This window comes from Ostrinia furnacalis, unplaced genomic scaffold (assembly GCF_004193835.3).
Source record: "Ostrinia furnacalis isolate ACB-3 unplaced genomic scaffold, ASM419383v2 OfSCF2966, whole genome shotgun sequence".
Classification (NCBI taxonomy): Eukaryota; Metazoa; Arthropoda; class Insecta; order Lepidoptera; family Crambidae; genus Ostrinia; species Ostrinia furnacalis.
The window spans coordinates 68,400-93,954 of NW_021133205.1; the positions used below are offsets into that span (position 1 = coordinate 68,400).

Below are 25,555 nucleotides of genomic sequence, written 5' to 3' on the forward strand. Positions count from 1 at the left end.
GAGGCTTTATTTGAAGTCTCTACTTACTGAACTAAAAAATATCGCTGCCAATGGTTTTGTTTTGACGTTAAAGTAAGACAAGTGTAAGTTCCCGTCTGAAAGGCGTGTAATGGAAACACACAGCCCAAACCAAAGAGTGCAGCGGCAGACGACAATTGTGGACTAAAAGTGTTTCCACTACATTAATCGCTAATTGCCCGCGGGGTGCTGCCCCCCACCCTATCGGAATTTTGATGCTTTCATTTTAATAACCGCGCGTTTAATTTCACGCTGCGGTTGGTAGTGGAATGGCCGTCAGTTTTACGGCAGTTTTAAGTAAACTTTGCTTTATGGTGAAGGCGGAATGTAATGAGAATTAAGTTTCTGAGGAGTCGGATGATATCGATTTTTATGTAATATTAAATGAGAACTGACATTATGATGGAACTAGCAGTCTAGCTTCTCTGCTTGACCATGCGTATATGCTTTCAATTAGATGAAGAGGCACCAAAGTTAATGGGTATTTTGATTTAAAATTTAGCAGGCTTATCGAAGCTTGATTTCATTTTTATCACCCATAGAATCTCTAAGTAATGATATTACGAGTAGCTATTATTTAACTACATTGCATAATATCAAGTACTAAATTTTGAAAGTTTTAATAAGTAAATAATGACACCTGGGTAAAGCTCCCCCGCTCAGACGTGCCCTGAGGACATCGTATTCCGCCAACAACTTTACAAAGCTTTTAATTTTTAACTCTTTGGTGGTTGAAGTGAAAAGTTTTGAAAGCCAAGCTGCAGGTAGATGTACTTATGCTGAAATTTTCGTACAGATTCAAAAGTTTGTCATTTCTGAATTTTCTATTTTGTGTTTGAAGTTTTTGATTTGATAAAAAGTTAGTCTCTTCTAATTTTTGCTGTTTTACGGCACGTCAATCACACAGTGGGTTACAAAACACCAACTAGTTTTATGTTAGTGGCTAAATGGTTTTGCAACAAAAATTTAGTGTCTAAAGTGCCGTCAACCGGTATTATATTGCAAACCTATGAAACTTTGTGCAAACAATTTCACCCCACAAGAACTTAGAAACGATTCTTTCCTTCCTTAATTACTTAAGACTTTAATGGGCATATTTAATTTCATTGCTCTCCTTAATGAAACGCGTCCGGGACTCGAACCCCGGACGTCTGATCGCTCAAGTTTTATTGGAGGCGATTACTGCAAAATTTTACGCTTTTGTTAATTAGTGAAAAAAATTGATGACTCAAGTTCGTCTCTGGAGACGAGTTAATTTTTATAACGATGAAAAACGAGAGGTAAAAATTAAAATACTTTGATTAAAATTTACCGTTTTATTAGGGTACTTTATACCTACAGTCAAACTTATTTTTATTGAAGTATTTATTGATTGAAAAACGACAATTTGGTTCAGTAAACTTCTAACAAGATAAATTAAATTCTTTTGATGCCGTATTTGTTTAGATCTTTTTAAAAGAAGGTACCTATCTGAATTGAACCATAAGTTAAAAAATCCGCAGAGTAACCCCAAATATTCATACATTCCAATCCAATTTAAACAAAACCGCCAAAACCGTGTGTTCCAGACAAGGAAATACTACCGCATTAAATCTTTCCCTTCGATCCTGTCCCGAAATGCCGACTAGACAACGGTGGGTAGAAAAATGTTGTGTATCAATTGCAGACGGCGGGGGACTGTATGATTTATGTCCAGGGGAATTAAAATGTTACGGCGGGGTTGCAGGATGGTGACGAGCGGAGCGATCTGAGGGCATAGTGTGAGTTTACATCAAACGCCGTCACTAGCGAGCGCGTTAAAATGTATGAAAATTTTAGTTCTTGAACGTTTCCGCAAGGGGCGCTGTATAATCCTTCATACATTTAATGTTACTTTTTTACGCAGTCACTAGTGAAGACATTTGATGGAAACTCACTCAAAGCCCACTGACCGACGAACTAGAATCTAATTTATACAAAAAAACATAAAAGGAGAGGGATAGTGGGGATAGAATCCTCTTTACCCAAAGATTTTATAGGAGAGTGATAGCGATAAGGAAGATCCTCTGTACCAACTAGTTACTAGAGATTATACTGGAAAGTGTAAAAAAATATTACTCTATGTCTTTTATCAGCAAATCATTTAGTTAATTGCCATAGCTTCTGCTGTCAGAGGATTATTATAGGTAAATAGCTAAAATGTTAACAGAATGTATATTGTATTGGCTCTACAGTAATAACCTACAAACATGTTATTTTCAAATATTTTTGATACTTCTAAGCTATCCAGAAACGCTTTCCGCCTTTGCAAGCTTCAAGGTCGCACCCTTACATGATAGGGTGCAAATAAAAGAGTGCGAAGTTAACACAATATACAGGGCGCGTAAACAAATTACGCGGCTCGCACTCGACGGTCTATTAGAAACTTGACGGATGACCGACCCGTTCGAATATGCACCTGACTGTTAATTTATGTTGTTGGAATGTAAAGTAAGTAACTTCAAAAAAGTTTTCAAGCTATAATAAGAATGAGACTGGCCACTCTACAAATAAACTGTAAGAAACGTAAGTAAGTTTTATTTTCAGGATTCATTATTTGAGTTGATTCACGTTAGTTGCAATTGTTATTTCAATATATCGATGTTTTCTAAAATGTAATGTAAGCAATACAGCAAAATCAGTTTAACCAATAGTAATAATATTTAAATTATTTTCCTGATTTTGGCGGGCAAACCAATGATTTTCATCAACACCCACAATACGAGAACTATTAATTCAGATAATATGAACCGCACGCCCTTGCTGTCGATATTGCTGCAATATCACCAAAGAAGCCATTAAAGGACCTAAGATTAAACTAACGTCATATTGAATTGAATCCATCATGAATTAATAGTTTTAGATAGAAAAGAAAAACAAAAGACAAACCGTCCCGAGTTGATTTTTGAAATAAGAGTCTAAAAACAAAAGATAAAGAGCAGCTCGCAAAGAAAACAAAAGACTGCCTGCCCAATCATGTTCCTGAAACTTCCCGCCAAACTTCTGTCTAATTTAATAATCGAATTGCCCAACTAATCCCTATTCGCTACGTTTTCATTACCCTCCTTGGCACTCTCCTCACGTCCCGGCGTCAGTAACTCCATCGAGGGAGATGCGGTTAAAGTCATTCTGAACCGCGTCACGTAGAGCCAGCAATATGGATCATTATTGACGACATTTGTATAGCGCTGCCGCTGTAATGGCGGGAATAAATGTGGAAGATATTATTCTTGATAATAAGGAGACGCGTTTGACTACGAAACAGTTTATTTTGCAAACACGTAGCTCATCTGCTGGAAACTTTGTTCATTTCCTGGATTAATGTCCCAAGACAACGCTCAAAATTTGATTCAATCTTAGTTATTGCCTTGTTATTGATCTTTAATGCCAAATCTAGGAGCCTAGGAGGTAAACGTAGCTTTCTATTTTGTGAAACAAAAAATATTGGGATTGTATAGTTTGTCACCTATGAAATTGTAACTATGTACTACGTATTTTAATGCGATAACATTTCTCTGCTTGACCTGTGGTTGACTGATAGAGAATGCCACCTGGCTTTAAGTCCGCCACTATACCTACATCACTTTTATGTGCAAAAGTTTAAATAAAAAAACTGAGAGAGAGAGAGTTGATTTTTAGTAAAATTCGTTGCGCATGAAAATATGATGGCCACCGCAAACCTGGAATGGCAAAACTTGACAGCTTTGTTTACGTCTTATGTCACACCCCTCTTGCACCTAGGACTACTCGGTTTATGCGCTAGGCACACCTATAGTAAGCAGGGCCGTGTTTAACCTTCTAGGCGCCCTGGGCACACCTTATCATCTGGAAAAAGGTCTATTGAGCAGACGGGGGGTCCTGGGCAAGTGAGCAAAGTGCCCAGTGGGAAAGAGGGGCCTGGTAGTAAGCTGCGTGTTGTTTCAACGTGTCAAATGAAATCCACAATATTTACATAAGCAGTAGGGTACAAATTAGTTGACCACTCCTCACCCGCTCGCAGGGCGCCGGTGCATGCAAGCTGCCTCTTGCACCTAAAACTACTTAAGTAGTTTATACGTTAGGTACACCTAGTAGTGTTTTGTTTCATCATGTCAATAAAATCCACACTATTTCCATAAGCAATAGGGTACAAATTGACTTACCCGCTCGCACGGCGCCGGCGCATGCAGCTGACGCGCCTGACCGCGGCCCAGCGCCTCTCTCTTGCGCTGCGCACTGAACAGCCGCAGCTCCTTGCGCTCCTCGTCCGACAGCGCGTGGCAGTAGCGCACCTGGAAATATAAGGTGACGCGTGAGGAATATAAACAATGTAACAATTCAAATAGAAAAGGATATGAAACTGTTTTAAATAACTTGGAAAAATCGAACTGCCTCAGGCGGGAATCGAACCCACGACCTTTCGCTTGCCGCGCGACTGCTCTTCCATCTGAGCTAAGCTGAGCAGCCGGCCAGCGAAAGGTCGTGGTTAGTTTGAGTAGCAACTTCAAATGAAAATGTTCGTTTGGTAAACGGACGCAACGATTTAACGTGCCTTCCGAAGCTCTTAAGCTATTGGCCACCTGTGATTTGTGTTGTACAACAGAGGTGACTACCCTACAGCCCTGGTTTCTGTAAGGGGCGACTGTAAAAGGTTGTTGAATGATGATGAATAGTGATGTTAAGCTTCAACCACACCAACGCGGCAACGCGTGCAGGTCGCCATCGCCGCCGCGATCATAATCAAATGACAGGTCGCGCGACCCATGACAGTCCGCGCGACCCATGACAGTCCGCGCGACCCATGATAGTCCGCGCGACTTGGCATTTGCATGTGATCGTGCCGGCGATGGCGACCTGCACGCGTTGTTGTGGTTGAAGCATTCGTTCGTTTCAGCCAAATGACGTTCACAGCTGGACAAAGGCCTCCCCCAAGGTTTTCCACAATGAACGGTCCTGCGCTGCCCGCATCCAGGCTCTTTCCGCGACCCTTACCAGTTCGTCGGTTCACCTAGTAGGAGGCCTGCCCACGCTACGTCTTCGAACCCGTAGTCGCCACTCGTGGTGGTGGTTGAAGCAGTAGTAAAGAATGAAACTTACCTCATTGTCCTGCGGAGGCAGCTGCTGCAGCAACTGCTTGAGCCGGTAGCGCTCGCCCACGCTGTTCACGTACGGGACCTTGTCCTCCGGCAGCGCGGAGAAGTACAGGTGCACCTGGAATAGTTGACATAACTGGTTAGATACTTTAGAAAACACGGAGGGAATACGATGTAAAAGGTTTGGGCTAAAGAAAATTGACAGGCTATTAACTCCCGTATTCACAAACATTAATATGAGGTCTCATAGTGCACGTAGACGCCCAGGGTGACACACGAACCAATCACAGAGCTCTATTCAATGCTGTGCATTCGATTTGCTGCGTCACTTAAGCAATCGTCGTTTATGAATATGGACGTTAGTAAGTATCATACATACATTATCATGGGGTCATTTAGTTTCTATTGCAGGAGCACGATGGATATCACAATCACACCTATATAACTGGAGCTGGCTTTATTATAAAAACTAGGTGTACCTACGTAGGACAGACGACAGCACTTCAAGCTAAACACTGTCACCTTATTACAAAAAGTTAATACCGCGACGAATACCGGTTTAAAATCATTATTTCCATACTAAATGTCAATTTAAACCAGAGTTCAACCGGAGTCTAACTTCTTGTAATAAGGGAATTTGTAATACTTAATCATAATGTTAATAGTACATCGATCAAGTTTGTGAGTGAAAATTTTGCGAAACACCTACCCCAAAAATGCGCGTCCAATCCAATCACAAAATATCACAACAAAAACGAAAGCCGAACTAAACGAGACTTATTAAACGTAAGTCCCGGACACGAACTACATAAATACAATAACCAGTAATCCTCCCCATCCATCACGGAGGATCGCCCCGGTAACGAACCCTGGACATCGCCGATACGGGAATTAGTGGCCTCGTACTTACGTACGTACGTACGTAACTTCATTTTGGAAGATTTGGGGCTAATTTCAGAGCTTCTAAGATAAAGTAATTGAGGTACGAGTAAATTCTTATTTCACTTTCACTTTTTGTAGGTAATTTTGGCTTTAATTAATGCTGTCAACTTTTACACAGTCATAATTAATTTTGCACGATAACGTTTCGTATCTTATCTATAAAAGCGAAAGGTCACTGACTTACTCACTCAATCACGAAATTTCAGAAACTACAAGTGCTAGGAATCTCAAGTTTTGCATGGGAGTTCGTTTTAAAACGTAGGTGCTCACTAAAAACGGATTTTACGAAACTCCACCCATAAGGAGGTAAAACGGGATCCACGCGTACGAAGTCGCGGGCGGCCGCTAGTTTCACTATACAACGCAAACATGGCTGTTAAAGAGGTCAAAGTTAGCAAAAGAATTGTACTTATTTTGCTTATTAATACGTTTCACTTTACACCACGTAGGCATTTTACAGGAATTTTCAAAAGACTTACCCATTTTCCTAAGTATTGGAGTATTTGTTAAAACACTACTACTCGTAATTCAGAGAACACTCGACGCGCACTGTGCCACTGACAAAATTATACTGTTACGTTTGCGAATCAAGTGCGGATTCCACCGCGCCCATTAATTTTACAACTACCCGCACATTAACAATATTTTTTAACCGACTTCATTACATCTATTCCGAGCGAAATTAGGACCGGATCACACTACACCAGATTGACATTATTATTAATGGTGTATTGAATGACTTTAACTAATTTGTTTAAAATATCCCAGTTAGTTATAATTTTATTTTTCCAGCTTTACTTAAATATTTTATGTTTGTTATTTAAAAAGTTATTTTATTTCAAATATGGCACCATGGGATTAAAAAGTGGAAAATCGTAAAAAAAATCTTAAGTGATTGCACCAATACAAAGTTAATAGTACTAGTATTTGGTTGACTAAGTACTTCTGTAGTAGGTAAAGGTATCTCGAATGTAATAATTAAGACATTATATAAATTCCTCCATATCTTCAAATATTAATAAACCGACCTCGTAATTCGAGGTTATAAAAGTAAATACGGGCCATAAACTAGCAGTAAACAGGCCGTTGGCTTACACATGTATTTAATATAGCTCGTAATGAAGCGCCGACGCGCGCGGAATACATACAGTGTGATCATAGCCTTATTACAGAAGCGTGGGACTATACATACATAATATAGTGCAGTGGTAGGACTGGAGCGTGATGGTGATGGCACAGTGATGGCGCCTCACAAATAAAAATACACAGATTATTTGATTTTTTGTTCGTTTGTTTCAAAAGAATTCCGTTAACTACTGGACATGTTTTAATTTCAATACCTATGGTATTAATCACATTCGAATAGGAAAAAATTGTTGGGAAAATAATTTTCCAATACTTATCAAAAGAAAAATTTATTTGCCTATTCAAGTAAATGCAAGCAAACATAGTATTTTTCTAATCACCTAATAGTATTAATTTAACGTCGAGGGTATTCTTTTCATTCCATTTAGTGATTGATACCAACTTACAAGGTTATCAACATTCACAGCCATTTCAATACTTAAATAAATCATACAATTTACACCATGATGAACGGAGAAAGTCTACAAACACTTACCTATATGTCAAAAGCTTTTTGTTAACGTTAAAAACTCTATTAAATGTTAGAAATCTTCGACTAGACAAGCTAACTTTTACTTTATGACACGCTATTATCCATTATACTTATACTTACGTGGTTTGTGATCATTAAAACGTTTATTTTAGTTCCTTTGGCATGTCAATCACAATAGGAGTAGGAAGCCTTATTAAGAAAAGATATAACAGCTTCCTACTCCAATTGTGAAAAATTCTTAGCTTAAAATTTCCGCTTAGTGACGCCAGTGACGCCGCGGCGCCGGCACGAGTACCCAACCAGTAACCACACTACCCGCGCCCACCGACTATGTTATAGTACAAGTATAGCGGTACTTCTTGCATTTGCTTGTACTATAACATAGTGGTTGGGTACTTGTGCCGGCGTCACTAAGAGGAAATTTTAAGCTAAGTAATTGAAGGGTTGAATGGACAAAGGTCTTAACTAACAGAATGAGTTATGAGTGTTTGAGAATGTTAATCTGCTCATTTGAATCCTGAAATGTATGAATGCTTGTCAGATAATACCTTTATTAAGGTTTGACACGTACTACCAAATTTGCGTGTTTTGAGCTCATTAGTCGATTTTATCATCACTTAAAAAACCTATGTTCATGCAAAAAAGTCAATTCTTTAGTTTTGTCAGATAACACCTTTGTCCACTTACCCCTTCAATTTTGTCTTTTTAATATCTAAGGATTTCAGCAAAGTAACGCCTGACACTATTAATTATATGGATAGCTTTACCAATTTAATTAATAAATCAAATTAAACCACTCTAGCTATACTTAGTTGAAATTTTGAGAACATAATTTACTGAAAGTAAGTTACTTTTAGCTAAGGTTCATTAAGATTCGTCCTGAAAGAATCTCCGAAATGAGAGCCAGAATCAGTTTTAACCCTCACAGTCATTAAAACCGCGAGCAAACTAAGAAAATACGCTGAAAGAAAGGCCAATTCTTAATTCGTCTCATTTCCAAAAGATACCTGAGGCCGATGTTCAAAACCGCTAAAGTTAAAAATTTTAAAAATTTGCACCGTTTAATTTTTCAGACAATGTTTCTCGTGAAAATCGCAAAAGAGGTATTTTTGTTCTTTGTTTTATATGCAAAATGTATGAAATATTCATAATGCGATGTGATAAGGACATGTACTTAATTGAATAACATACCTAATTAATTTTGGTGTTTCGAAACGAATTATTTATTATTTTGATAAAAAGGCAATATTTTATGATTATAGTTGTGACTCATGAAGTTTTACCCCTGGGTCGTTACACCCTGATTATAAGTAGGAGACGATTTTTACGAGTTGTAGATTGTAGACTATCTAGAATAGCTCAAGATTATTGCCTGCCTACCCTTATTTTAAGGACGTTAGGTATAAATCGTCATGGCCGGTAAGCTTTGGTGGGAGCACATTATGAATACTAGTCAGTGAATTTAGATATTTTCTGAGCTTACTCGACCGGAAATCGAACTTGAGACAAGGGGTCTCGAGTTCGATTTCCGGTCGAGTCGATTCCGGTGTTCGATTGTGAAATTTGCGTCATGCACCACTGCGCCGATCGGGATTGTCTTTGATCAAGTCATGCTTGATGAAGTTGTCATAACATGTCCTTCTTGATACATACGATACATGAACTCAATACAAGATTGTCTTTTGTGAAAGTCGTCATTGTACTAAATCAATATGATCAGCATTTTTTCCTCCTTTAAATTATGAATAATTTCGAAATATTTACATAGGCGGTTTTGCCGCTCGGCAGCCATATCTCAAACCCCGCGTCTAGGGGTGGCGATGCCTTGAAGGGCCATTTTAATTTTTTGCTCCGTTGGTTCCGTCTCTTAATACTTTATTTTTGTTGTAATTATAAACGCCGCGTAACTCGGCGGTCGCTATGGGAAATGGCCGCGCATATAAATCGTGGCTGCCGAGCATTTTGAATTTAAATTCGGCCTTTTATTGTGTTTGTTTTAATTCCTTTTGTATTTAAAGGAACCTTGAACAGGTTGAATGAAGAGTCGATTTTAATTTGGTGTTTTAATGTAGGCAAACAATTTTCTAGGACTAGGTAGATAATATTTTGGGTTAGATCAAAGCTGAAACAGAATAATGAAATTGACAGAGGGGCGCCAGTGGTTCCGATTTTTACCATGTTGAAAACCATATAGTTGAACGATGGTAGCGCCCTCCTGTCATTGAGTTTGGTGGGACAATTCAGCGTGGGTCATCTATATGTTTGTGCTATTCAATAATAATCATAATCATTTTCTGACATTTTCATGACATTCAATTAATAATGATACTACTTTTTATATTAAAAACATAACCATATTTTTTGTAATTTTTTGTAATATTTGCACATCGTATGTACTCGTACGATAGAATATGTTGGAAACTTCTCTCTCTCTTTATAACCATTTGTAACCGTATTCTGGCAAATAAATGATTTATTTATTTAGTTAAGCAAAACAACTTTTAGTGGGTAGGTAAGTATAGTTTTGAAATCAGTGTTGGTTCATAAACATTTACGTGCACGTTAATATTCTTATCCTCATTTCAAAAGTTCAGTGATACATTATTACAAAACATCGCTAAACGATTCAGAGAAACTCAAAAAGTACAATTTTGAGTAACTACCGGAACAAAGCGGTAATGCACAAATAATGACCGAGAACTAAACTACTGCAAAACGATTTCTTTGGTAAGTTCTATCCATCTTTGTCAATCATGCCTGTATGTCAGAATGAGAGAGAGAGACAAAGTAGTGCGATATCGAAATCTGCCTTGATTCGTAAATTGATGTCATTTGGGATTTTTTCGTAGTAATGCGACGACTTAAACTCGGTAATTATTGTGTGATACGGTTTTTCTCTTTTGTACACAAGCGAGTTGATAATGGTCGTATAACCTATTATGTAATTTTTCACTTAAAAATGGTATAGATTTGCGAGGTTCTTATAGCTCAAGTACTCTCAAATTACAAAGAAGCTTATTTTACGAGTAAATGTTCTTATATGTCACTTAGGTCGTTCTGAAAAGTGAAAAACATTTTCTTTTAAAGTTCGTTCCTTCGTTCGTTTCAGCCAAATAACTTCTATTGCTGGACAAAGGCCTCCCCAAAGGCTTTTCTTTTAGATAAGGCAGAAAGAACATTATTGAAATAATTATCTATAACTTGAAATAATTTATCTTCCTGCACTTTATCTATGGTATGCCTATGATCTGCCCGGCATGGAATCTGGGCCTTCCGAGCCGTCCGGACATCGGGCCGAAGATCGCGACCACGATACTACGCGGCGAACGCTAAAGTAAACTTGTACTTCTCAATATCCCAATTTTATCTCGGTTAGACTTCCGTGTTGCCTACATTGCTTTTATTAATCAATTGTTTATAGATTTTTGTAAGAGAGAGAGTTTAGCTGTAAATAAGTACTCAAGAAAAAATAAAAAGTGATATAAATTAAAAAATTATGACCAGTATGAATTTTAATAGCAGATTATCAACATTTAAACTACAATTTTCTCCAATAAAGTCTTAAGTTTTTAGCACTTGTCCTACCTAATAACGTATTTTTTAAACCTGTTGTAACATACACACGTTCATACGTAAAGTACGTTCTTTTTGGAATTTTAAAACAGTCATCCATTTTTACCAGTTTTTTTTCATGAGTATAAAAGTAGAAAAATGGCATCAAAGCCACAACAGTCCAGTCCATTAACTCTTCCTAAACGCGACGTTTCATTTCACATAACGACAACTCCACATCAAACTGCGCCCTTTAAAAAAACAAGCGTGCGCGACGTAAAACCAGCAATCTCTTAAAACGCGCTATTTGCGGGTAGAAATAAAAGTCCGCCAACAATGAGTCAAAAATGACCAAAACGCCGAACAATGCTGTCCACCACAATGCCTGGAAAGTCTGTGGTTTGTATCGACAGACGAACAAGACTATAATGGTGGCTTAAAAATGGGTTTTACTCAATTTTGTTGAGTGGAATGGAAACGAGAGAATATTTTAATACGCATGAAAATAAAAAATCCCCAATTTACAGTAGTAACTTAATTGAACTGCACATAACTATATTTCGAGGGTAGTCAATGTGTTGGGTGTAAGATTCATTTGAATAAATTTCCATTAATATTAAAAAGCATTTTGCAACATAAATGAAAAGTCTGATCTGCTGCTGACTGTCTAATATTTTATTAATAACCGACTTCTAGAGACTAAGTGCGTTTGAATGAATGTCATTTGATGTGAAATGATACTGAAGGTGCTACCAGTAACTATCCGGTAAGAAATTAATAATAGAATGTCAAATTCCTCACCTGTTCAGGCCTTAACCCCGGCGGCACCCAGGTGTACTCCTCGAGCGCGCAGCCCGAGTCATCATCGCTCTGGGAGTGCCGGTGCGGGTCTCCTGGCTTCATGAGTCTCTCCGCGTGCTCCAGCAGGCCCCTCAACTTCCCCTGGGGCACAGGGTGGGGAGACAGCGACATAGCAGACTGGGGTGACTGGGGCGACTGGTAACTTTGCCCTGGCTGGGCTATTTGGGACACGCTGTGGCTGTGCAGGAGATTGTAGTCGGGGTAGTTCCCTTGAACGGGCTGACTTCTTCTGAAGTTCGGGTAGGAATATGGATGGGGCGAGTTCGACTGGCTGGGCGCTGAGGAGCCGCTATGGCTGGGCTGGGGGGAGGGGAGGGAGGGCAAGAGGCGGGGGGAGGAGATGGGGGAGGAGGGTGCAGGCGGCGGCGGCGATGACGGGTGCTCGTGGAGTGGTGGTGGCGATGATCCGGTTGGAGATACCACGCAGTTTCTGCAGACTGGTCTGGAAAGAAGAGACGGTTCTGAATTAGTAAAAGAAAATATTTATTTCGTTCCTAATAATAGTTAATGAGTATAAAATAACATCTCGTTGTACGATTTCGTCAGAATCCAGAAGAATTATGTGTATGTTTCTTTAAAAATCGGTTACCATTATATCGGAGGTTTTATTTGATATTAAATTTTACTACTTGAATGCGTGATAAATTGAAAATAATCGCAAATGATCATACAGCAAAATTCTTATTACCAGACCTTCGAACGAACACTTTCTAGCTGGGTCCATAATTGAACAATTAATCACAGCCATAACTGGCTATCGCGCCATAAATCATTTGCTATGCGCCGTAGAGCCCGTAGATCAATCCGCAACGATACGCGGACGTGTCACGAACGCGGTTGGATCGGACCCGGTACGTTGGTTAATTCCGATAGGTATGTGGGCGGACTGATTTCTTCATTGTTTCGTTGTTTGTCAATCGCTGATTGCTTTAGTAATCCAGCGAAACTAATGCCTTACCAATACTTTTGCTTGTGAAATAGTGTATGTACTCGTATGTAGATTCATATCATATTTGACGGCTGCTAGGCGAGGCTGTGGTTGCAGTTCGTATCCTTTTTAGGTCAAATGTTAGTCACGAGCATAATTATATTATTATTATTTATTTATTTATTTGGCCTACACTCCCCACACGGCCAGACGGGTTTGTGAGGTCCCGGAGTCTAGTCGTTTCTAATTTCTGTGTAGGTACCTACTCAAATAATACCGAATACAGACGAAATCACATTTAACTAAACACTGAGGCAATATCATTATTTAGTTGATTATGTGTAAGTCTGCTCTACCCAAGATACAATATAATTATTACATAGACTCGACGCAAAGAGTCGTGGCAGGCGGGACCATGGAACAGAGATGCACATTCGCCAATATTTCTGATGTGTGTGATGTCACCCATAACCAATGTAAGTGCGGGAGAAAACGTGATATGCACAGCTTATTACGGGTTACACCACCTGCGTACTTATTGTATAACATGTGTACAACCTCTACTTGGTAATTTGTGTGATAGGTAAAACATCATAATAATCAAGTCAAGTTATTTTTATAAAACTTGTTGGACGAGTAATTTTTTGCAAGATTTATAAAGTGTTAATGTGTCATAAGCCAGATATGTGTGCGGCTCAAACGAAGGGCCGGTTGAGCCGATCAGTTAATTTGCCGTCGACAGGGCTATATGCATGCTAATCGCCTGTTTACTAACGCTTGTACTATTCAGTGATACAATGTGGGTACAGTGTATCAGAGATACAGGTTTAATTATTTTACTGACCTTTGAGATGTGCATTACTCAAGCTTTTAGAGTAAACTAAGTGTGTAAATAATGTTCTTTGGGAATGTTCTTCCCTGAGGAATCCTCAATATCAATCCAAATTATACAACTCAAAGGTGACTGACTGACTGACTGACTGACATAGTGATGTATCAACGCACAGTCCAAACCACTGGACGGTACGGGCTGAAATTTGGCATGCATGTAGATGTTATGACGTAGGCATCCGATAAGAAAGGATTTTGCGAAACTCCACCCCTAAGGGGGTAAAACGGGATCCAAGCGTACTGTTATGACGGGATATTAAAATGTCTTTTTAAAAAACAATTATTTTTTATTAACTGAAATACGTTTACTTTTAACACAGAATTTTACTTTGAATATCCGAACTGACTCTATTTTGAATGCCCGAAAGTTAGAGGTCCTTACTGGATGGATGCCCGGTCTGAACTGCGCCTCCGAACTGGAGGTTCAGGCTCGCTGCATCGTGAAAATGCTGACTCTGCAGGTTAGGATGGCAATACAGCAGTTTAGCCAACATTTTCAAGGTGTAACAGCCCCCCGTTTAAGATGAAACTTANAGTACGAAGTCGCCCAGAACCATAAAAGCTATATTCAACTTTTAACCTTATTTTAATTTCCTACAGAAGCATTTATGTTATCAAGACACGTTAACCCGTTCACGGCCGTCAAACCAAGCCGCCCCGATCCTGAGCCACAAGTCCATAACTCAATTAGCTGCACAAAGCCACAAAGCTATCCCGGCATTAGGCGCGCGCGCAGCTACAAAGGATCGCGGATCAATCCCAGTGGCATTCTGCTTTTTATCAATAAATCGGCATCTGTTGGGCAATTACATGCCTACAGCGGTTCTCAACATTCGTGAGAAATAAGGTAATACAGTTGCTACTTGTTGCAGTTGATGTTAGTTGCTGACGCTTTCTTTCGTTATGGGAAGAAAAACATTTTGTAACGATATAAAATAAAATTAGTAAACATTTTTTAGATTTTCTTAAATTCTGCAAGCAGCCTATAGATTCAAACAGTGTCAAATAATAAAATTTATTAGTGTCAAATAACTGTATAAAACGCCCACATTATTTCTATTGGTAATAAAAGAAATGTGGAGCATCTCTGACAGTTAGTTGAAACATTCCCTTTCCAAAAAGATTGACAACCGTACCATTGGATGATGTATCGATAGTATCGCTTGACGATCGGCCGATCGTGTAGATCGATCGATAGCGGTCGCCGAGACCGCCAGAGACGATGGCAATGAGTCACGCGGGGTTAACAGAATTACTTTTTTTAATTGAGGCAGATTGAGGCAAAGACAAAAATCAACAAAATGCTTGATTGAAAATTATGATGGTAAAAATGAAGGAAATTTAAATCATTATTTATTTCCTAACACAATAATAAAATCTATATAGGTATATAAAGGAAAGTCGTGTTAGTTACTTCGCTTATAACTCAAGAACGGCTGAACCGATTTAGCTGAAAATTGTCAGGGAGGTAGTTTAGAGCCAGGAGAAGGACATAGGATACTTTTTATCCCGTTCGAAATTAAAAAAAAAGTCTGCTTATTTATTGCCATTAAGGCGGAACAAAGTTCGCCGGGTCAGCTAGTAATGTATAAAATTACAATTACAGTTTGTACTCAAATTACGTTAACCCTGTTTCCGCGGTGTGCACCTCCAAAAGTATTGTGGTGTCGGTCCGACCCGCTACCGGCCGGTTCCGCCATCATCGGTTATCTCCACTTGTTAAACGTTAATTAATTCAGTGGCGATTCGTTCTACAATAACTCGTGAGATCGGATAGCGGTCCGACAGAAAAGAGCAGCCAGGTAATTCACTGATTGTACTGCGATTTCCCAAAGATTGTTATTGCGATTGTGTAGCTTAATACTCTAAAATGTAACCAAATTTTTCTATCAACAAGTTTATTATGTATTTATTTAATAACACAATCAACATAAAACTCTTTTTTTTTGCAAATAGGCTTTTAAAAAGCACTTACAATATACAACAGATGAACAGACATACACTAAAATAATCTTTACAACGTTTTGGAATCTTAATCAAAGTGCTGCCTTAAATATAATATAGGTTGCTCCGTCTATGCATGACTTAACGATAGGTATGTGTTATGAATATCACTTGAGTCTTCCAGTGGCTTAGCCCACTTTTAGCTTGGCCCACGGGCCAAGTCACTGGTTTGATTTTTAAATAGTTTTTCTTCCAGTGACTGGGCCAAGTCACTAGAAGACTCAACATTGCAGTCTGCAACTTCTAAATATATTTTTTGCAATTTTGCCTGATTTCTCTGCGCTATCATTGTGGTCTGCGGGTAGGGCCAATAAACTGATGTAGGAGCGCGGGTGCCGAAGGTATTTACGACCAGCAGCGCTGGAGGGTTATAAAGGTGCTCGAGGAATGGCATGCGAAATAAACAGGTGACTTGTATTGTGATTTGGCAGATTTAGATCGAGATTGTAGGTAGAAATCTTAATTAGTTGATTCGATATAGACATTCAGTCTAGAGACTGAAATTTTATGGATGTTATAATTTAGGGTTGGGAAACTGTATAATAGATATTTTGCTTTTAACTTAGTCTGAGTGAGTTGTAAGTTGTAACACTAAGCCTTTGTCCAGCAGTGGACGTCGATTTGGCTGAAACGAATGAACGAACGAGTTTTAATTTTACAAACTCGTCGTACTTAACCATAGTAGACTGTAAGAGCTGACATAAGTTTCTGGCATGGCTCAACAGGAACGATATGCCTGATCAAGATTCGAATTCACCTTTTCCGTCATAAATTATTTCTAGATCAAGAAGCTACGGCGCTGTTGCGGTTTACAATAGGTACAAATACTTTTCCTACCATTACAAACTGGGTAGATTTCGTGCTTTCTCCTCACTTTCGATGTCCTGGGAATAGAAGCCGAAGGCTCGTAATGTAATAAGTAGTAATCGTAAATAGCCAAGCCTAACAATACACGTAGCGGACAAACAGAGCGTAGCCTGACAGTTGACGCGGACAGGGCGTGTCCGGAGCCATTGTCTCCGAGTCCGGACGCGCCCCTCAAAACAAAGTGGACTTAACTATTTTCTTTTTAATATTGACAGTTTCTGTAATCTTCTAATAGTGTGGGTTGAGACAATTGTCTGGCTGAATGAATCACCATAGGTTTCTGAAATGGCTCAATATGGACTATGCCCGTTTAAAGCTCAGTAGCATAGAATCATTTTGTTAGTTTATTATGGTGGATAACATGTATAGCGTAATGTATACCTAATTAAAGATAACACGTATGTATACCTAATTAAAGTAGAAGTTGAATAGCCAAGTCTCCTGGAAATCTAAACGGTTTGAATTTTTTATTTTTTTTTTTTTTTTNTGATCAGGCCGAAGGTGGAAGCGAGCTCCCCCGGAATCCTCAACCACGGAGGAACTGGCTATCTTACCTCTAACTGCCGGAACACAACAATGCTGTTAACATTGTTGTTATGGCGACAGACTTAGGTAAGATGGTGGTAGCTAGCCAGGCGGACTTAGAACAAGCCCTACCACCAACCAAACCGAACAGAAAAATCTGCCCCCACTGGGAATCGAACCCGAGACCTCTGCGTCTGAAGCAGGTGGTCTTACCACTAGACCACAGAGGCGGTTGAATGACTACAAATTGAGGCTACTAATAGTTGCATTGCTGTGACATCAAGGTTTCGCCCCCAAGTATGAATAAATAACGTTCATTATACGAAATAGAACTTAAAAACATCTCTTAACTTCATACCTATGAATTTCACTTTGAAATAGGAAAAAACCATCTGAATTTTAAACAGTATTTTTTTTATTAAAGCCTCACATCCTGGTCAAAAGTTCACAGCTAGGAGCATCCATTAAGCATGTAGGCGCAGCGTGTACGCATCTGTCAGTGCGCAGCATGCGTAATGCGCGCTCGCGAGTCGGCGCACGCGCACAATATGCGTCGGTATGTCTGCGTGGCTTTGATGGGAAATGTAAACTGAACTTGACAATAGAGAGATTTACATGCCATAATAGTGTTTTGACAAGAACGCTTTAGGCAAGCAATTTAAAGTTACTGGTACTAAGATTAAGAAGTACTAAGATTTGCTAAAGAAAAATCCCTGTAGAAATATCCATGTGAATGGTATATTTAAGAAGTACTAAGATTTGCTAAAGAAGAATCCCTGTAAAAATATCCTTGGGAATGGATAAGATACTGCAGTTTTTGAAATAAACGGGGTGATAAGGTCATTGTTTTTATTTTTATGAATAATAGGATTAGGAGAAAATAAATTACAAGAGAGTCACTAACAGTAAGATAAGATGCATCACACAATTTCATATTTCATTCCATAAGAGATATGCTACATTCCCACTGTGACAAACTGGAACCCCGCAAGGCCGCGAACTATCGCTTAGAAAACAAAATGTTCATTTTCTATTCCAATAACCGAGTGATTTTCTCCTTGTCACATCTTAACAAACGGCCGTTCCAATATCGTTTGGGCTATTCCAACGACAAGCCACCAAATGGTTTTTGTATGTAAATCCATCTCCAATCGGTTCTTAGTTTCTTACCGATGGCGGTAAAGATCGGTTTGTCGGTCCGATGCACGGTCGACGAACTCCAGTAAAATGTGTTTTATTGGGCTGCCGTAATTAGTTCTTAATCAAGATGGCTGTAAAAGCTTGAAATTGTTGTGATGGGTCAATTTGATTTGGTTTATCTACTGTGAGGAAACTGCGGCTCGGCAAGCACAGAGGCAGCGTCGGGCTTTCTTTACAAGTTCCTAACTCACCGAAATTTCTTGCTTATTTAGTAAATTGTGCCATGGAAACAAAATGGCAGGCCTACCACTAGGTGGACCGATGATCTGGTGACGGTCAGAAGAGCAGGACCGGTCGTTATGGAAATCCTTGGGGGAGGCCTTTGTCCAGCAGTGGACGTCATTTGGCTGAAACGAACGAACGAACATAATGGGTGGCTATTTTGAAAATAACTTTAAAATAACTTGATTCCTTTTTCGTTTTTGATGATTTATTATCCAGATTTCCCTTTCTTGGAATTATTATTATGATTAACAATTCCAATATCACTTTCAATAGGTTCCCAATATTATATTCTCTTTATAGCCCGGTCGTCATAAATCGGACGTTTACTGCGTGCGCTATTATACCGAATTGTATTGCGCTAACGAAGCCAATTCAAGCCGGCTGCATATTCTTGACCATCATAAAGTAAACTTTCATTTTATAATATGAGCTTAGTGCTGTGGGTCTAGTTACAATAGTCAAGATTTAAACAGCTGTTTTTCTTTGAGCTTTCGTGGAGAGGTTTGTGAATGGGTTGACGTGTTAAGTTATGGTGGCGGGTAATATCTTGAGAGCCTTACCTAATTGTTATTTACAGGTGTTTTCACCAGTGATTTAGATAGAAAGCGATTTATGAGTCACAATACTCGGGCCGTTAACGTTTATGGTCGTCAGCCCTTCGATACTCACTTCATTAGTCAGTTTTATTTGGTCTTTTCAAGGCGGATGGCGCAATGTGTTTTGAATACACGCGATGGATTTATTTTCTTTACCTCCCCTTAAAGTTAAGAAATTCCCTTCTATAAACTATTCATGCAGTTCCTATTTAACAATGATTGTCACTACGACTGACTATGTCAACTAACTGAACAGGCAACTATACCATATCATATTTCCCAAAACAAAACTCAAAATCCAAATTCTTTATTACTATTCCACACGTAAGTTACATAAGACCACTAAAATAATATAGGTCAGTATATGTACCCTGTCGGGAAATGATGGGTATATTTCGATCATAATAATATTTGGCTGTAAACTCATGCTTTGTCATAATTATATCAAACCAGATTACCGTCATTTAATCTCAAAGTATTCCCATATCTCCACTCATAACACTTTTGGTAGAAGAACATTCCCAACACTTCAAACTACAAATTAATATCATCTTTACCGTAACTTATACTGCCTAATTTACTTTTATTGCCCCTAATTGCATTCCTAAGAGAAATAAAATTACCTGCTCTAATTAGTTAGGGAAATCACGGCGATTCTCTACTGTGTTAACGAGGACCAGTCTTGTCTATGTTTTATGGTCCCATAACTGCATAACTTATATCAGAACAGGATTGATTTTAACCTAGATCTGGTTTTATTTATTAAACCTGTAGAATATTATGCCTGTCTGCTTATTTGCTCTAATTCTAATGCTTGTTTTTCTACTTTCAAACAAGTTATAATATTTTATGGTGTACTTTTATTGACTGTCGAACGTTTTCTTATGAAATTAACATAAAGATAATAATAATACGTTTTCAACATTAAATAATACAGGTACCAATAAAGACCCTTGCGTAGTACCACATAAAACTATCATGGTCCATTTAAAATCAATTGAAGCCTTTTTACAGCTTTTGCATTGCATGCATTAGCTTTTAAAGAACATAAACAGCTTAGCGACTTTTATGGAAGCTGATGATATCGTACGCTCTAATCAAGTTATTTTTCATGATCTCGACTGATAATAATTGAAGTCTAAGGAACTAAAAGTTGTTTTGTAGCTAAAGATATAAATAATTTTGCAACAAAATAACTATATACTCTCGCCTTGATTTAATTTTCATAACATATTGCTACTCTTTGCCACTTACTTTAATAGCTGGAAGCGGTTAACTTTAATGCAATTCAAAATACACCTCAACCGCTTCTCTTATGATACTATTTACCATGTGCTGGTTCTTCGATTAAAACCGTAACATTTCTATGTCGTATAACAAAACAACACCCACGGGCAAAACAATGGCAACTTTGAAATTTATCGCCAATTCAATTTGTATTTTAATAGCCTGTAATAGAGTGAGATTTACATAAAATGTGTTGGTCAGATCTAATATATCAGAATCGTCGTTGGGCCCAGATGTTTATCTCTAATTAAAATAGTTTGTATACAAATAAGTTTTTTATTGATGGATACCAAATATGGCCTTCTTAAGATAATATTTGTAATATAGCTTTGAGCAAAAGATTGGTAATTTTAGTGTAGGAAGAATTAGGCCTGATGGAATGATACGCGTAGTCTTGAGAAGTAGATGCTTGTAAAACATTGTTTTTATTTCGTAGTTAAAGAGTAAATGTTGAGAGCAACGGACGAGCCTAATCCCAACTAATATTATAAATGCGAAAGTAACTCTGTCTGTCTGTCTGTCTGTCTGTCTGTCTGTCTGTCTGTCTGTCTGTTACGCTTTCCCGCTTAAACCTCGCAACCGATTTTGATGAAATTTGGCATAGAGATAGTTTGAGTCCCGGGAAAGAACATAGGATAGTTTTTATCCCGGTTTTTGAAACAGGGACGCGCGCGATAAAGTTTTTCTGTGACAGACAAAATTCCACGCGGGCGAAGCCGCGGGCGGAAAGCTAGTAATTTTATAACCGTGAAAGACTGGGTGGATAGATGAAAACATATTGGAAATCGATAAATCTCTACAGCTTATATTTCAAGATTTTTGACCTCACGCGAAAGTAGTTAACGGCGTCAGTGGTCTGCATTCTCGCAGAATACTTTTATGATGTATGAATGTGCGCTGGTCATAAACTTTAGAGGTGCTAAATATTTCGTGGTAAGTACCATAGAAACCAAAAAACATAGAGCGTAGTCTACTCTAGAAAATCTTATAAAATTCTCACCGGATACGGTTCTCCGTGTCATACAAGTGTTGGTATACTGATTTATTAAATAAACACTAACTAGAAACATCAAGAAATTTCTCCTCCATAACTGTAAACGTCATTTCTACATTTCCTAGCCTATAAAGCAAGGTGTCGACACCTTATGGGGCGGTCGTAAACCTTAATCCGAAGGATATAAAGTCCATAACTGAGCTTTTTGTTTTTTAATAACCTCTTAATATGTCATTACTGTACCATTAGGTGTAGCGTCGTTGGTGCCTGCTTTTATAGCGACAGGTAACTGTTAGTTTAAGCCAGGGACATCTCTCTCACGTCAAAGACAGAAGTAACATTATTTATGAAGTAATTATTGAAGTGGGTTACCGACTACCGTTCTATTTGTCTTTACTACCTGTCTGTCTTTGCTGCCTTTACGTTTTTATTGAATTAGGTACTATTGTCACTCCTCGTATGGTTTAGCTCAACGCTAAAACTAAATTTTCTCATCGAATTAAATTTGCTATTTGTCTCGGCTGTTTCGCTTTTGACAGTGAAAACTTCTGCCAATTATTGTCCGTCAGCAGCTACCCTGATCAAACTGTCTTCTCGCTCGCACCAATTAATTTGAACTGTTCCTGCCGAGTCAATTAAAATACCAACTTGTTTATACGTGATTACTGACTAAGCAAAATGCTTCTCAGGGGTTCCGTATGACCGACAGATGAGATGTTTTTTATTTTATTAATTAATGGGTTTTCAACTGGGACATGAATTAGGGTGACGTAAAATGAAAGACTGTTTTTAGGCGCGAAATCAACTTAAATAATTCAAGGATTTAAGGAATTTTCTGTCTATCATTCTCCAAGCCAGAAACTCGTGAGCCCTCATCCCACATGACCTCAGACCTGCCAGCAATCCCGCACCGTCCGGTATTACAAACGTACTAAAAATGTTGCGCACATACAGGTCCATAGACGTTGCGTTTTGATAAATCGGGTAATAAATAACGCGACGCCATATTTCAAGATGGCGTCGCGATTTGCCGCCATTGCCGCCTCCGTGCGCCCGCGCCGCGGGCGGGGCCGCGCGCCTCTGCTAGTCTACAGGTGTTATTAAGATTTTTGGTGGCTTGGGCTGAAATTGAAAAACGGTGGCATGATATGATAGCCTTCAGGACGCGCCTGTTCCATTCGAATAATTTGATAATGATTAACAATGGACTCAACATAGGATTTAAATTTTCGCAGTATCTTCATTAAGAGCGTTTACGCGAAGCGCGGCGTTTCAAGGGGCATCATTGGAAATGATTCGCGCGCGGCGTTTTTTAATAGTTTTCAAATGTTTATAGCAAAACAATAACAATGAATTAAATATCGTTTCAAAGTAAATATTTTAAAGAAGACGTTGTTTTATTATATTAAGCTATTTTTATGTTGAATAAAGGAAGAATATTGGTGAAAAAATCACTTTGATTTTTGGGTATTTCACGTTCTTTTAATTTGTGATTTCTTATTGTAAAATGCTTAAATCTAAAAATTTTCTCAGATAACAATTTGCCCAAGGATCTATGCTATAGGATATAAATGTTTTTTAAATCGTTTTCACAGTATTTTTATAAAAAATTCAGCTTGTAAACTGACGCTAAAGTGAAAATTTACAAAACCTGTGTGGACTTATCTTGATAGAATTCTTAAATACTAAACTAATCGCAATATTTTCTCAATTAACTATTTAGACGACAAAATTGCCTAACTATTTATGCCTATAACATATTTGTAGTATTACTGGTTAATGATTGTAGCGAGTTGAAAAAGTACTGTTTTTGCGCCAAACGGCGTAAACGCTCTTAATGTTTGTAGATTTATTTCTTTGCAAGATTATTGATTACCATTGGGGTTGATGGCGAAATGTATTTCAAGATTTTAGAAGGCTATTGTCTACTTTATTAGCACAGCCGTGAAAATTACTCGCCCACCGTAGATTTCTGACTTGTTTAACATAGTTTAACTTTGGTAACTAACAAATATAGTACCGCATAGTGCAGATCAATGTCAGCATTTGAATTTACATAAATTTATTTAATATACAGAACAGTCAACCGCACACGGTTCACTCCCGTCGATTTTTTCCATCAGGCGTACAATGTTAATTACGTGGGTTTGCGTAAGGCGCGTGGGCTCCAGCAACAAATCGCGCTCAGGCGCAGCCCTCTCATCTCGCTCGAGTTAATGTTATTGCGATCTGGTACCGGTCGCTATCCTTTTTTATTGCAAACTCTGTATCTAGTGTAATTTGCTGGCAGATAAGTATATATCGAAATAGATAAATGGTAACGAGTTTTAAATCGATGAAATTATCGTAAACACGATGCGAAATAAAATTTCGTTGCTAAGGTCACGTCTTTATGATACGAACCGATTCAGCTATGGCTGAAAACTCTACATTCTATTTTAATAATAATAATAATAATAACCGTAGCTGATCTTATATTACCAGCCCTTAAAGCTGAGATAAAAAACACAAACATAAAAATAATAATGTCTTTATTGTGAATCACAGGTTATATACATACAGGTCACATAATATTACAATTATTTTGTATCCAATTTTACAAAGTGCTTAATACTTGTGTTCATAGCTGCATAGGTATTCGAAGTTTTGCTACTAAGGAGTTTTATTGAATGATTTCTGATTTGATTAGGGAAATCTGTAAACCTTTTAAGATCTGTAATTTCTTGAATCTTTGGGAACATTTTTAGACGCTAATTTTTGTATCACACCCGTATACGTAGAAATGCGGAAATGGATTGGAATCACCAATGTTTACTAATGAATCATCAGTAGTGTTTGCCCTGCCTAATAAGGCCTTCCTCTCACCTCTATGTGACTTGAGCAGCACAGAATTTCCATAATTTCCCCTTTATTAATTCATAATTAATTATTTTACATACCAAAGGACGGGTTTTACATAAATTAGTAATTTAAAGTGTACAGTCGTTAGATTTAATGTCAGAACCTCAATAATCAGGTGAGTTATTGGGCATCAATTTATAAGCATGTGTAGAAATGTTCATACATACTAAATCGATGTAATCTATCTTCAAAAGCCTAAGCCATGTTTGTTAATTTAGTTAAGATTGTTTTTTGATCATTAGTTTTAATAATATGCGAAAAAATTGATAGAAAGAGAAATATGTCGTCAGATATGATTTGAATACGTTTGTCATAATAAAATATAGGTAGGATTATGAATATAAATGGCTGTCGACAGCCCGCGGCACCGTTTACATAAGTTTTGGGTAAAAAATGTCACGGAACTCTCCAATAATAATTTAAAATATTTGATGGATAGATTTGCAAGTTTTTTTGATTCCACTGACACAGTTGACAACAGTAGTTTAATTTAACTGGCGAACAGTTTTTTTACTTTAAATGAGTCATTTTATCAATTTTGCGATAGCACAGAGCGAAATGCCTTAAAAGTCTGTTTGAAATTGTTTTATTACGTGGTACCCTGATTTGTAACAGCTCACGAAGACACCGTGTTAACATCCAAACCACCAAAACTATCACGCTTCATGCCTCGCGTCACGCCACGCGTCACGCCACACGTCATGTCACGCCATTCCGCTTGTCATATTCGGTTACCACCTTGTCCATATGGTTGTCTTCATGTTACGAGTTGCTGTGGATAGAGTAACACTTCCGACGGTTTTGTTGTGGTCTGATTGTTAGAAAGGGTGTATGATATCTGACACTTACATTGTTACATGTAAGTGATAGTATACATAGTTCATTATAATAGTTGTTTGAGTTGTTTTGTGGCATTGTTCATTGTGATGTAATCAAATAGGTAAAATTATAACTCCGAGTGATTTGATGCCAAAATTGGAACGAGGTTCGAATCACATTTTCTGAGGATCTCCAATGGAAAGTACCCATAATTTATACATAACTTATTTAAAGCAT

The 25,555-nt window shown here is 38.1% G+C and overlaps 1 protein-coding gene across 1 annotated transcript in view; it reads right to left on the reverse strand.

Annotated features, from left to right (window-relative positions):
• Positions 1-3,068: 3,068 nt before the first annotated feature.
• The window catches only part of LOC114356821 (protein prickle-like), a 74,895-nt gene continuing 52,408 nt past the window's right edge, over positions 3,069-25,555 (reverse strand). Inside the window, exons 3-6 of the mRNA XM_028310183.1 lie at positions 12,022-12,523; positions 5,113-5,226; positions 4,179-4,307; positions 3,069-3,230 (exon numbers count right to left, since the gene is read on the reverse strand). Coding sequence (XP_028165984.1) covers positions 3,069-3,230; positions 4,179-4,307; positions 5,113-5,226; positions 12,022-12,523 — 907 coding nt within the window. The remainder of the gene's footprint in view (positions 3,231-4,178; positions 4,308-5,112; positions 5,227-12,021; positions 12,524-25,555) is intronic.